The sequence below is a fragment of the Opisthocomus hoazin genome, chromosome 3 (genome assembly GCF_030867145.1).
Source record: "Opisthocomus hoazin isolate bOpiHoa1 chromosome 3, bOpiHoa1.hap1, whole genome shotgun sequence".
In the NCBI taxonomy this organism is placed as follows: Eukaryota; Metazoa; Chordata; class Aves; order Opisthocomiformes; family Opisthocomidae; genus Opisthocomus; species Opisthocomus hoazin.
The window spans coordinates 104736267-104751350 of NC_134416.1; the positions used below are offsets into that span (position 1 = coordinate 104736267).

Genomic DNA, 15084 nt, shown 5'->3' on the forward strand with positions numbered 1-15084 from the left:
CCACAGATCTTTCAGTTTGAATTCTCTCTTGGCTCCGTTCTGTTTTGTTATTTCAGAAGTGTATTTACAGGAATCACTAGTGTATTTACAGGAATCACTAGAGCATATGAGTTTATATAATAAAAATCTCAAAAAAGTGAACATCAGAAGATTAAAATTTCATCAGTTAACTTTACACTTAAAATATGACTTTTTTTCTGCTTATGACAGATATTTAGAAATAAATGCCTCATGGACAATGAAGGAAAAAGGGCATTTGGATTTCAGAGCTGTAAAAACTAATTCACACAAGCAAATTGTTAGATGGAGATTTTCAGATCTGACTGGTCATAAGAGAAACATAATTGTAAAGTAAGCTCAAACTCAAGTGCTTTTTAAGTCCAAGTCAATTATGGACAAGTCTGCAGTGTTACAGTTTGTGAGCACATGAAATTTAGCTATTACTGAAAATATCTAGCAAGGAATTCTTTGCTATATATGAAAAGGTGTCAATATGATATCTTAAATTACATGGATGTGACACAGGAAAGAAGTGAATACGATAAATTTGGAAGCCTCTTTTTTTTGAAGTTAGCTGGAATACTGTTTTTTCTTTGTGCAGCTCTTGCTACTTTAACCTCCCCCCCACCATGATGAGACAGTAATTTTTCTGCACATTTTCCTTACAGCCTTAATCCTTTCGTTGCAGTCTTGCCTGTGGGGTAGTAAAACAACATACTTCACATTTGTGAGGACAGCCCCAACAACAGCCTAGAGTCCTGGTGCCTCAGGGTCATTTAAGTTCTCTTAGGGACGTGGACATTACTTCTTTGACATGGCTTTGCAACAAGGTAAAACCCAGGTGAATAATCACCAGGCCCTTACCTAGCTGCCTTATTCCATACCATAGACTGTCACATCTTACACAACAAACCCAGGACTCACTATTTGGCCATTATCCTCCTCCCCCATCAATACTTTCCCCACCTTTCATTCCTCAGGCTTTGACAAAGAAGTGTTGATTTCTTCTTCTCTCTCAGGCTTGATGGGTTAAACACTTGCACCTGATGTCTGAGGCAGGGGAAGGTCCTTCCAGCAGGACTGTGCAAGTGTGGAGAGTATTTCTCACTGCGTGGTCTTGGTAGGGAGCCAGCAACTGGCTCTCCTGCGCAGGGAAACTGTGAAGTTGAAGCCTGTGGTCCAGGTACTGTGGCTGGCGGTTTGCTCTGTAGAATTATTTGGGATTTAAGTAGGATCAGTTTGCCTGGTAAGCTCAATTGGTGCTGGCTGGATAAGCATCTAGAATATGTGATATCAGAATACTTTTATTTCATATTCACATCTGCTCCAAAATGAAATGTAAATTAAAGCTTCCAGGGCAGAACCCTCCTTTTCTTTCAAAGGCAGTGGTAGACACTTTGTATACTGTGGCTGTTGACGAAGCCAGGGACTAGTCTGCATCTTTCCACCAACAACCATAAATCAGACACGATTTGGGGCAGTAGAGGCACATACACTGGTGCATTGATAGTGTAATCTGCTAGAATGACAGAGCAGGGTCTCTTCTCTGCCTTTGGGCATTTTTCCCCAAGAACCTAAGCAAACTCCATGAGTATGGATGCAGTTTGTGTCACAAAAATGAAAAAAAAACCCCAAAACCTAAAACTAACTATTCCTGTTAGCTGAATTTTCAGATCCATATTACACTCACCCAGGGTATATCAGTAGCATTTTCCATGCTCAGTTTCCTAAGTTACTATGCTACAAAATCTATTAACGTTTACCTCGTTATTCAGTCTCAGTGTGAGAATAACAGTACATTACCGATTCTTGAAAATACAATTAATGTTCATGCCACTGTACTAATGGACCTTAATCCTAATGCGTGAAGCTTTGCACCCAACCCTCAAACAATGAAATAGTACCTAGATGACTAGGGAATAAAAGATCTATTATACTGGCACTTCTGTTTGAATAAAGGTTATATCAGAAATTTTAGAGACACTTGATGGTTGTTGGCATATACATCTGCGATGTATAAATACCTACAGAAACATAACTGAATGCATGAGATATGAAAAGAAATTATGCTCAAGTCCAGAGTCTAGGACACTTTATATAGCATATTCCTTTGAGAGTCTATCGAGAACAGAGTACTATGGGGCGGAACAGAAAGAAGTGAAGAAAAAATGTTTTCCCTCTCCTTGCTGATGCCTCTCATGGGAAGGCTCTTTGCTAGTCTGGTTTATTTAACCACCAACTGGGAAGAGCAGCACAACTCCCAGTGCTGAGTGGGAGCAGAGGTGGAACCTCTTTTGGGTTCCTTTTGTCAAGAACCTGCACCCCTATACCTGTCATTGTGCCAGAAAGGCATCTCCAAGGCAGAGCTCCCTGATTCGTAGGAGTGATTCCAATGGAAGCATTTCCTCTTGGCTTTGTAGTTGAAATAATTAAGTTTTTCTCTGGAAGAGCATAAATTTGCACTGAATTCTCACGTTGATGGCATTAAGACATTACCTACATTAACGAGATGCTGGGGGAGAGGGTGAATAGAAAGGTTGACTATGAATATCATCACCTAGGGGAAATAATTTTGAAGTAAGTTGATATTTAGAGTGATTAAGCAATTGTCTGAGGTTTTGATCCTTCAAAGAGGTATGAACAAAAACTTTAAATCTGCGACTTGTCACACCGAAGACAGTTCTGTGACTGCAAGTGACATTGCTTTTATGTTAACAATCATCATACCTAAAGTTAGACTGGGATTTTTTTTTAAGCTTGGGTATGCAGATTCCTTCTTCTCCCTTAAAAAGCCCAGGTTTGCTATACATTTGAGCTGACAGAGCTAAGCCAGCTGTCTGAGGCTGTTATACAGTAAAATCATGTTTCACTTGTGGCAGTTGATTAGCAGAGTGAGGTCTCCAACCAGCTGACCAGCTGATGGTTGAGACAAATGCCATATTTAAAGCCCCCCTTTTGTCTTGTTGCCTGTCTTTGTGCAACGTGAAGAAAACAAAGAAATTTTAGCACCCACCCCAAGGTCCCACCAATTATATTTGCACTTCTCCGTTTAAAGAAAATAAAATATCCCTGTTGAACAACTTGTTTTCAAAATAAAGAAAGGAGATTGCATGAGAAAAACTACTACATTGCAGAGAGCTCTGGAGCATGAGAAATTGGGACTGGAGCACAGAAGGCCATTAAAGAGCCGCAGGAGCTCACTCTTTACTAAAGGCACAGCTCAGAGAATAGCACTCCTGTCCTTTTTATTCTCTCAGACGAATTTCTTACTATGACCCATAAAACAGCTGTCAGCACCTATAGGGCAAAGACATCCTGGACTTTGATTGGTACTTACCCCAGCTGCACACTTAAGCCGAGGTCTGTAAAGGTGTGTCTCCTTCCTTGCCACTCACAGGGAAACTGCTGGGGCTTAGCTGCTCTGCTGCGTCACCAAGACTACCCAGTCAAGAAGGACGTTACAGGATCATGCCCTTATTTCAGCCTTTTGGACACATCTCCGCAGAGAAGGGTAAAAGGCTGTATTTCACAGCTATGATATCATTCTCGTGAGCTATATTTCAGCATGACCCACTATAAAACCTCTCCCATGACATCAGAGCTGTGAAATATAGCTGACTTCAAGTGCTGAAAATTCCCCTGCAGGAATAATTGTTTCCTGGCAATTGGGATTTGAAGGACTAATCCTTTAAAAGGCTGGCACAAATCCTGTCCAGGTAACGCTGCTCCAGGCAGCACTGCTCAGGAAATGTTATGTGGAGAAGCAGAGGTATGGAGTCCCACCATGGGATTTAGCCATAGGGGTAACGAGACAAGCACCAGGGGAGCCTGTCAAGTGATGATTTTCACTCCCTCACGCCTCGGCAATCCGTGCAGACTTCACTAACAGCAAAATGATAGGCTTGCTCTGTGCTGCAATCACAGACCCTACGTCAGACCCTGCCTCCCCGACAAGGCGAGCCACGTGCGCGCAGCCAGAGCTACCATCTCACTTAGCATCTCTCTTGGCATCTCCGCCCCGAGCACCGATGGCTACGGGCGCGCAGTTACATGGCAGCTCGCCCGGGATGCCGCTGCCCAGGGCAGCAATTAACTCACCTGGGCAGGCCCCAGCCTCCCCGCAAAGCAACCTGGCAACAAAATGGAACTCAAAGTACTGTATGAGACATAATCTCCTCTTTTATATCACATCAGGGAAGATGTCCACCGGAACAGACTCCACTCAGAGACGTGGGTTAGGGGAGTGGATCTTGGCAGAACCATAAAGAACAAGACCCTACGCGGGTCGGAAGGGTACAGGAGGAGAATATGAGAGACTATAAAAACTAAAGACAGTTAAAGCCACCTCAGCTTTCCCTAGCCCAGTGCCTGAATCTTCCTGTGTATCACAGAATCACAGAATGCATGGGGTTGGCAGGGACCTCTGTGGGTCACCCAGTCCAACCCCCTGCCGAAGCAGGGTCACCCACAGCAGGCTGCACAGCACCGCGTCCAGGAGGGTCTTGAATATCTCCAGAGAAGGAGACTCCACAGCCTCCCTGGGCAGCCTGTGCCAGGGCTCCGTCACCCTCAGAGGGAAGAAGTTCTTCCTCATGTTCAGACGGAACTTCCTCTGCTTCAGTTTGTGCCCATTGCTCCTTGTCCTGTCGCTGGTGTACTCCTCCAGGAACCCACACATTTATTTACCAGCGCACCATGAATCATTCTGAGGGCAATTGTAGAACACATCCTAAAGCTTAGTCACACTGGCTTTTTCTGCTCCTCCTCTGTGAAGGTCTTCTCACGGTGGGCAGCGGGTCTGTTCTTGCTCTTCTAGCAGGTGTATCTCTGTGTGTGTCTGTGTGCGTGTTTACACGCATGTGAGTACATATACACCTGTGTATCTGTCTCACAACTCTGAAAGCCTTATGTGAACACAGCTCCCCTGATCTGCAGGACAAAGTTTGTTTTACCTACAGAAGGTTATCTGGCACTGATGAGAGCTAACTACAAACCTTTACTCTTCTCCGGAGGAAACTACAGTGCTTCGTAATTAATTGTACCTTTTCCATTCTTCCTCTAAATGCTGAAAAACTGACTCCTTCTCACCCCGAAGTTACCTTTTTACCTTGTGAAGCAGTAAAACAATATTGTTTGAACAGCCCTGTTCCATTACCTACTATCCATCTAAAAGCTAAGTGGTATTTCTTTATTGAAAATGATTTGCTAACAGGAACTATAAGAGTCTTGAGGTTATTTTATACAGTTTATTACTAAGAGCAATGACAACCAGAAGAATAGTCAACCTGAGGCTTTAAGTCCATCAGTGTAGCTCCTAGCCTAGTGTAAAGGCTAAATTCTGCCTGATTTACACCTTAAAAAACAAGCACACATAATATATGGAAAAAAATGGCCTTTGATATAGAGTACGATCCAAGTAGTGTTGTGTGAAATACTTACAAAATAAAACAAACAAAAAATTCTCTTTTGAATTTGGTATAGTCAGACAGTCATTCCACAATCTTTATTTACAAATATTGAGAGCTGCTGTGTTGAATTTTGAGGTGGTTCAGAATGATTTGTGGTGTTTTGATCAGGATATTGAAAAAAATAACTTTTCCAAAGAGCAGCTGTGTGAAACCAAATGAAAATTAATCAAATTATCCTTCTCTAAGACTATGGATCTGTTTGGACTAAAAACTTAACAAAGTGTCTGTGAAAAATATATACTGTGGAATGTTTCTGTTAAGTAATTCTGATATCTTCAGATCATAAAATGTTCCAGAGCTGTTCATTAGGCATTTTGCATGACTGATTACCTGAGACATGTAGTATCATTTCTTTTTCCTGAATAGAATCTTTCAACTTTCTTAAAAACAGAAGATCTGTCCACACTACACAATGGTACTTCTATAGTATAACAGTATAAGTTCTATAGTATAATAATATAACTTCTGTCGTGATGAAAATCATGCCATCTTCAGAGATAAGGATTATTTCCTTAATTACTTTGTAGGTGCACAGATACTTAGTATTAACAATAGTAGTAAGAAGTAGCTAGTACAAACTCACGGGCAGAGAAGAACTGGACAAATTTTTTTATTTGTAGAAGTTATTAATGAAAGCATTTATGTATATAACTGTGTATTTAAAAGTCAAGAACTCAGTACAAAACTCTGGCAGGAGGTAACTGAAGAGACAGTAATGTCCACTTCCTACGTGGTTTCAAACAGGTCTAGTAAGAGGGGGATATTGAAAAATACGCACATTGATTTCACTAACTTGTTTACCTGACCCTTCCTAAATAAAGTCAAAGGGAAAACTCCTTAAATGTGAGGGAAAAATCCTGGAGTTATCCAAGTCCAAGCTCTTCAGCCCATAACTATAGCAACAGAATGCCTCCTGGGAAGATGGTGTGCACACTTGCTAGCCCTTATTCGCTGTAATAAGGTAACCTCATCAAGAACCCCAGTCAGAAACTAATCAGTTACATCCCAAAGTCCAGGCAGTAAAAAGAGAAAAGCCTGGTTTGCCTCAGCTGGTGAATGGAAGTAAATGGAGTTAAAGGGGAAAAAAAAAAACCACAAACCCAAACATCAGCACTCCTTCCTCCTACTCAATATAGATTCACTCAGATTACTTGAAGGACCACTTGCAACGTTTTGAAGCAGAACCAGCCCAGCTTTTCGACAATCACTATTACTCTTCTGCTTTTTGGACTTATTTGCTGTTGTGATGAATGTTAAATATCCTTGAAAATGCTTTAAAAGATGTTATTTTCCTTTTTAGAGATCCTTTGAGACTGCAAAGACTAATTAAAGAAGGAAGACAGCATGAAGTTGGATTCAATGCAGTAAAGTAGCTTAGTCTGAGGACAAGAAAAAAAATTCATTATTTAGACCTTCTCGTGTTGCCGTGATGAGAACTTACCATTGCTTCTGGCTGCTGTTTTGGGCTGGTCAGCCCCACCAAAGTTTCTTAACTCCGTTATCCAAAAGGACTAGTGGCTTTCCAGAAAAGGAAAAGGTTTTGGTATTGTCTGGAAACAGCAGGCGAGACCTCCATCGTTCCAAAAGGAGCTGGATGTGGAATCAGTTCTTCTTATTGGAGGAATACACAGGAACTGACTACCAATATGTCGGCAAGGTAAGGTTGTTTCATATGCATCTATGTTTTGATTTTAGAAGCACTACAAAGCCAGCAATAGCAAGTAGGTAAGAGCAATGCTTGCTACAACTTTTAGTTCACCTTCTCGTCTGTCCGGCTTCCGCTGAGGAGTAATTCAGCGGGAAGGTTAGTACCCTTCTGCTTCAAATTGTACTCAACAATAGGAAGTTCCTTCTTTAACCAGCAAGTTCCATGGCTGATCATGCACAATTACATTAAATATTTTCCCTTTTATTTTTGTCTGGAAATAATGCAGCTTAATTATAGGGCTGTCTAGGCCAGATATTTAGGTTTAAAGTGTAATCTGCATTTTCCTTCATGGTCATTAATTTTGTTAGATTCTAACTGTATAAAATAGAAGAGGTTTTGGTCCAAGATATTTAAGATTCACAGAACCCGTATTTTGGTGAGGATTCTTTCTACCCAGCAAAAGGCAACCATTTCCCTTTTTATTCCCCACTGCACACAACAATGCTGCAGACATTTTCTGATGAGGTTTTGTGCTGCCACTGAGGACTCTGTGACATGACCATAATACCACAAGCCATGCTATCACAAAGAATCGAAGCACACTGTACACTAAGAAGCAACAGGCAGCTGAAAATTTCTAAGCTCAAAGCATGCTTACCATTAGAAAAGGGTCTGTAATAATAATAAAAAAAAAAAATCACATTTTAACTCTGAGAATATCCACCTACCTGAGCAGCATAGCCCCATGTAGATAACAACCTTTATGTGAATTGTAGAGCTAATGCACCTGTGGTAAGTCTAAAGACAGTCTACACTGCCCAAGGTGCCATATTCTATAGCAGTTTCTCTTGCAGAATGCAGAAATTATGCTATTGATGATGACATTCAAAATAGAAACAATACAGCTTAGTTTTCCAAACAAAACCAGGATTGTGTCTGATCTAGTTTGATCCCTCAAGCTGCTTAGCAAAGGCTGCAGATCACAACGGTTTGACATTTTGTCTCCTGCTGTAAGCTTCTGAGCATTCCCATGAGAGATGGTGGCTGCTTTTCTTGCCTGCCAATCAGCTGTCAGTCAAAGTTGGATGCGACACTCCTTTCCTGCTAAATGGCTGCAAGGCATGTTTCAAATGAAGAGCTACTCAGCTGGTGTAATACTCATAGAGCTCCAACCAGGATAATCAACATTCACAAAGGGTACCATTGAGTCCAATCTACAGGAAAAAGCCAAAGGCAGAGAGTCCTCAGAGAGGAGAATTAGAGAGGGAAGATAAGAGGGCAAGAAAAAAAGCCAGAAGAGGGTAAGAGGGAAGAACTAGAAAGACAGATGTGGATGGAGAGGAAACTTCCCAAACAGAAATCAAGATAGAGGAGAGGAAAGGGACACCAAATGGGGGCAGAGGAGAAGAGTCAGGAGAAAAAGATTACCTAAAGAGAGTACAAGTAAAAACAGAAGATGAGACAGTGAAGGACAAAAAAACTACAGATAAGAAATATGGAGTAAAAAAAAAAAAGAAAACAAAAGACAGCAGTCCTCCACACTCTCTCCTGTTTCTCAGTCTCTGGGGCAGGGCTGTGTGTGTCAGGGTAATGGGGATCTCTTTCTCCAAAGATAAATCATGTGATGCTGAGATGAGTCCTACAGCCTGTCATTTTCACTGTGGATTTTGATATTAAACTTGCTCAGCCCGAAGTCCCCCACTGTCTCCGATGCAGAATTTGAGCAAAAGCTATTGGCTTCAGAGTGACTGAGGGGGGTGTGAATATTCCTTCAGGATGAGTATGCTGAGAGGCAGTTAAAAAATGGTCCAGTTGGACCAAAAAGTGAAGAAAGTTTGAACTGGAGTCATTGAGAGAGAAAAAAATGTGGACGTTATTTTTAAAAGTTGTTCTTCTGCCGATTGGTGCTTTAATACACTTACTATTACAAAGCATAGAAATGACACATAATGTATAAATGTCATTGATTCTGTGTCCCTGGGCTGTTCACAAGTGGCCTTTCACACGCCTTTCAAATGCCAGAACTGCTCACACCCTTGTAATTGAACAATTAGCCATGAGGCACGGAAGAGCAGCCGTTTATTATTAGAGAAAGTTGAGTATTGGTGTGAAGATAAATGATAGAAACAGCTGAATGTCTCCAAATTGAGGTAACCAGGCAATTTAACTGAGCAATTAAACTTGATTGGTGTGGGCAAATGAGAATAATGAACATGTTTATGAAGCTTTCTTTTTTTTTGTCAGAGGACTATATTTTACCTTAAACATGAACCAGAAATGATAAGAATATTTGGTTATAGCCTTTTTATTCTCTTAGATCACAAAGAAAAGTGAACAGGAAAATCTTTTAAAACAATAGCAATATATGTATGTGAGGGGGAATTGTGCTTATGTCTTACTGTATAAGCAGTCAGACATGGATCTTCTGGGTTTTTTTGTGTTTAGTGGCTAAAGCTGGTGGGCATTAACATCATAATTATAAAAAAGAAATTCCATATAAGTTACCTTAGCTGCTATAGTAATAATTATAGACCTGGGCCTTTTTCTGCATTCCCTTCCTACTGTTAGCTCAGTAAAACTATAAACATTAGGTGTTCTCAGCTTTGGAGCGGACAGTGTCTAAAATTTGCAGCCAGCTTCAGAAAAATGCAGTTACTTAGAAGAATTTAGCTGTAAGGAAAAAGCACTAAAAGAGAATCGGTTCTGCTTTAACCAGAACCAGAACAATTGGGCTGATTTTATTTCTGTCTTTTCATTTGTTAGCATCTGTTTAATTCAAACATCTACATTAATATTAGAGATACAAGAAGTCTGCTGTGAAAGATTCTAACTAACAGCATTATTGCTATAAACTGCCCAAATTACAGTTGTAAAATCCTGTAACTGTTTATACTACAAAAAACACATTTATATCATAACAGTTTTAGAGAGAAGGGAAAGAAAAGTGAAGGGAACTGCATTCAGGTTTGAGATAATAAAAAAGAAGCGTAATGCCTGTGATGACAGAAGTCAAGGCAGTACTGAAGACAACGCCGAAGCATCATCCGAGTCATGGGCCAGAGCACTGCTGTGCTCCATACCCTGTATACCCTATATCCAATGAACCAAAATGCTTTCCATCCTTTAGGACATAATTGCCTAAGCACATACAAAACAAACTAGCCCTTTTTTTTATCCATGGGTACTGTCAGCTATTAAAAAGTGCTCCCCGGTTTTGTATGCTACACACTGTCAGCCCAAATGTGCTGCTGTATCAGGCTGGACAACAGTATGTAGCTGCCAACAAGAAGCTCCCCGTGTTATCCATACAAGTTGATTGTATGCTGTGGTTCTGAAATCAGATCCACCATTTTATTATCATCCAGTTCTTGTATTCCTGAACTTCATTCCTGTATATTCACGAAATCAAACCTTTTAAAAAGAGTAGAAATTCACACCTCCAGTCTTGATTAGTCTCAGACGTAATAATATAAGGAACTTGCAGAAAAGTTCTAGGCTGGAATTATTCTTTCCACTGAAGAATAACTTGTAAGCTACTGCTATTCATTGAAGTGTGACTGATGGGCACAGTGACATTTTAACCTGAAGATATCTTTTCTTCTGGTTCAGAAATCATGGCACTTGGCAGGGACTTGGTCCCAAAATAAAATAAAAGGATTACATGAGCATCGAAGTAGAGACGTGCCCAGTACTACTACCTAGCCAAAATCCTCAACATTAGAGTTGGGTTTTAAAAGAGATATAGTTGTACCTGTGGCTGCTTAGTACAATTTTAAAGGGCTGGGATGAATGCATCTCTAAATGACAGGTAAATGATGAAGTGGTAGTGCAGCTGTGTATAGAAGTATATGCCACATTCCCTAGAGGTCTTCAGATATTCCTGGGCAAAAGAGTGAAAAAAATCTGCCCTCTTACCAGATTATACTCAAAGGTGTAGTTACCATTTGTATGCACTTGATGGCTTTGCATGGCTGTCCCATTGGCTGCATTAAATCCATGTACTGGCATCCATCATTGAGTGGTCTCGTTAGAGCACAAACCTGCAAATCTTTGTTGTGTAAAGGAATAGGATGCCTCTTTGCTTTAGACTAAAGAAAGATCTGAACAAGGCTTAGATCTTACTCACTGAACCAGAAACATCTTCTGGAAGTCTGCAGTGGAGAGGAACAACTTGCTATCCTGACAACAAGAGGCACAACTGTGAAACAGTTTTGTCACACTCTGTCTGCCTGGCACTGAAGGGAAACTTCCAGACATACTTTTAATTTTTGCTGTATCTTATTGATGTTCTTATAGTCCAAGCAGTATGCTCACCTGGAAGCTATCTGATGTTAGTACCTGTACAACCCATCATAAACAATCATCTTCTGCTGACAACTCCATTTTTGAAGGAAGATGAAGTCCTGCTGCTCTGTGGCTTGGCAAAGCAAAAAGGATACTGCATTACTCTAGGCAAAACCAGAATCTGTTTGTTTTGTGTTGAACCACTGGGAAAGATAAATTCCCCTCTGTCAGGAATGGTTTAAGGTAGCATTGATCCTGCTTTGGAGGAGGAGGGGATGAACTAAATCGTATCACAATATAGTTTCAGTACTGTTTTTCTTTCTTTGCCTGATTTTGCTTCTGGCTACAGCTATTCTGAAGGCAAGCAGAACCATCCCTTGCAGTGTTTTTCACCAGAAGCAAACCAAACAAAAGGTAGAATCTCTCCAAACCTTTACAAGTGGTGGGACTAAGACACATACTGAGACAAAAATATCTGGCTGTAAGCATACACAAGAGGCTATTTAAACAAGGAAAAATACCGTCTTGTAACACAGTCCATGCATTTTCATCATTTGAGGCAGTAATAGGTCACATTACTGCAATGGTTAAAAGGTATCATATCTTCATTGGATGACATGATAACTAGCAAGAGAAATCTTCACTTTCTCTCTGGCCTTTAGTACACTAGCGTTCTGCACTTACCATGAAAACTTTTGTTCGTGCAAAAAAGCAAGAAGTGAAAACTCAGACTAAAATGACTCTTCCCATCTGCACTTTTAACATCCTTTATGCAGTTCCATTGGCAAACATTTGCTTGGTATTTGTTTTCTTTACCTTATAACTTGCAGTGTGATATACACCTGATGTTTTCAGTTTCCTGATCTGAACACAGCAACTCTTTGTGAGCTTTGCGAGGCCTAAAATTAGAAGTTCCACTTGCAAATTCTGTTTATTCAGGGAGTCTACTCAAAACAGTTTTCAGTTTATTTTGATGCTCAGAATATCCTTTCTCCAGGTCTAGATTCTGCACCCTGCTTCCAGGAGAACTAGCAGCCCAAGAGCCAGGCTTGAAGTATCTGAATGAGCTCTCACTCCTGAACAATTCTTGGCCTTGAAGTGGCTCACAGCAAAACTGAAGACAGCTTTCAGACATCCCTAGGGTGCATCAGTCAATCTGAGGTGCTCTGTGGATTGCAGCACTGCCCACAGCGTACACAAGACTCTGAGCTGGACCCCTGTCCCCAGGAAGTCCTCCACGGTCTTCTGTCACAGCTAAACATGCACACAAAATTTGACTTTACGCTGTGCCTATCAGAGGACCTCCACACCCTTTACCATGCAGAAGAAGGAGGACTGAAGTTATGCAGCTCACCAGATTTAGGGTCCCTCCAGCATGCCACCTGTGTGAGGGTGCTGTGGTCCTCAGGGAGCACTAACGGCTGTCTGCTTTGCAGAGGAACTTCTCTCTTAGCAGGGCATAGGGCTTTTGTGGGCCATTTATGGCACTCCTGCTCTTGCTCCTGACAGGAAAGTCACAGGGTCCTTTACATATACCAGTATTAGTTATTTGTAATGATATGTTTAACTCTGTGGTGAAAGAAGCATTGAGACCAGCCTTTTACACATGAAGAAACTGGTACAAAGGAAGATTGAATGACCTCATGTACAGCTAAAAGTCACAAATTTCTCAACTGAGATTAAAAAAGCCCTTTTTCCCTTCCCTATTTAAATGATTAGGTCACCTGCCTCCAGCTTCAATAGGCTGAATACTCATCATTCTCTTAAAAGGTAGAACAAATGCCGTGGCGCATCTGCACTTCCTTTATTCCTCATCCATCATTCATATTTTATATTCCAGCACTTGACTTTCCCAACTGCCCTTCGTTCCTATATTGGATTGCACACCCATACACACACTTGTCTTAGATTCCTCTTTGAAAGATTTACTGGCGCTGATAGAAGTTCTTTGTCCTCTCAGTCTCTGTGGAATAGAGATAACTCTGAAATGAGGGACAGCTGAGATGCCAGAAGAGGCCCAGGACGACAATCCAGAAACAGCTTGCAGATTTTAAACCGTCATATGAGGGCTAAGAAAGGAGAGAATGAGAAATGGGTGGGATGGGCAAGTTAGTTATTCAGAAAATGAAAAGGCAGGAAATACAGCATGGTTAATGTTTACGATCATCATAATTGTGAATCTACTTGGCATCATCCTTGTACCCAAATATATTGCACAAGATAAGAGCCTTACAACCATCTGTTTCAAACATAGCACATTTCCTACATTACGGCACACGATGGTAATTACATTGTAACGGTACATAACCTCCTCCCCTTCTTCCCATTCTATCTAGAGAAGCAAGCAAATTCTGGGACCCTCAAACCAATATCTCTGTTAATTTTTATTTTTGATTTTTTGTGCCTCAAGCTAAACAATTTTGTTTTCCATATGCTAATGACCAGTGTTTACATTTTGGGCCACATCTTTCCACAGATCATCCTGTCCTATCCTGGTCAGCTATCTGCATGTCTTCTTAAATCCTGTGCCCTTAGACTTCTGGCTGTAGAAAAATAACTGAACACATTAATCTTTCTCCCCAGGGAGAGACTGCAGGCGAAGTTCATGATTTATTTTGCATGATTTAGATCGCTGGTCTTTGGAGCTGTGACTACCATTTTCTTATTTGTCTGTATAGCACAATAAAGTCCTCACTATAAAGCTGCAATGCCATGAATACAGAACTTGCAGGCTAGCAACAGCAAAAATAGAAGTATCCCTCTTTCAGGCTCAAGAAAAAGAACCATTGTTATTCCACCATTTGTTGTTTACAGTTGGCTCACCAAAAATATTAAATCATAAAGCTTAGAGACATCTCTTTATTAAATGAAACTCGTGTTGTCTGTGACTCCCTTTTCTTTTGCTGCTGTTTCCCTCATCGGTGAACACAGGTTCACAGTGGGGCAGCAGCAGATTGAGATCTGTGGCCAGTCAGTGTAAAATTTCAAAACACAAACTGAAAACGTGTTGTGATGTGAATAGCCACTCTTGATCCGTATGTGCTAATGCAGACTGTGGCTTGCTTTCACCATTAATGGGGTGAAACAAACCTCAGCATGCACTTGCAAGTACTTCAGGGTTCAGTGAAGCTTGTAGTTATTGTGAAAGTCTGAAGTGCCAGATGAAGGAAAGGGAAGAATCAACCTCTGGAGGGAAAAGAGAAAAAAAAATTACCAATCCTTTCTCTTTTCTAATTTCACAAAAATACTCAGAACAACAAAGGTTGCAAAGAAATAAAACATTGATTGACCAAGAAGTTAAAAATGCACATTAAATGAGAAGGGGAAAAACAAGTCAGCAAATGCTTATGCTGGAAATACCCTTCCCACTGTTTTCTTTTCACAGTTGTTTGTTCTGGAGTCATATAACCCAAAGAAGACTGCAGCCCTTCTATCCCCAACTTGCGTATGCTCTGCTGTACAGAGCAGGGGTCCAGAAGAGCTCAGCTGGAATGGCCTCGCTGCATAGGGATATCATCTGTCTGGCACTGTTTCTTAATTTGTCATTTTGTAAAACATCAAGTGATATTTCATCATTAGATGTTGACTGGAGCAAAGAAGGTTTTACTGTCCTGCACAGATTCGCATAATGATCATTCAGTCGTCTTTCGCATGTTTGTCAGCTTTGCCTGTACTATGTCTTCA

The 15084-nt window shown here is 40.8% G+C and overlaps 1 protein-coding gene across 1 annotated transcript in view; it reads left to right on the top strand.

Moving 5' to 3' along the window:
* The window catches only part of LOC104331198 (cadherin-6), a 110646-nt gene that overhangs the window by 48490 nt on the left and 47072 nt on the right, over positions 1-15084 (top strand). The window contains exon 2 of the mRNA XM_075417144.1: positions 6769-7125. Within this exon, the coding sequence (XP_075273259.1) occupies positions 6898-7125 (228 nt within the window). The 5' untranslated portion in view covers positions 6769-6897. The remainder of the gene's footprint in view (positions 1-6768; positions 7126-15084) is intronic.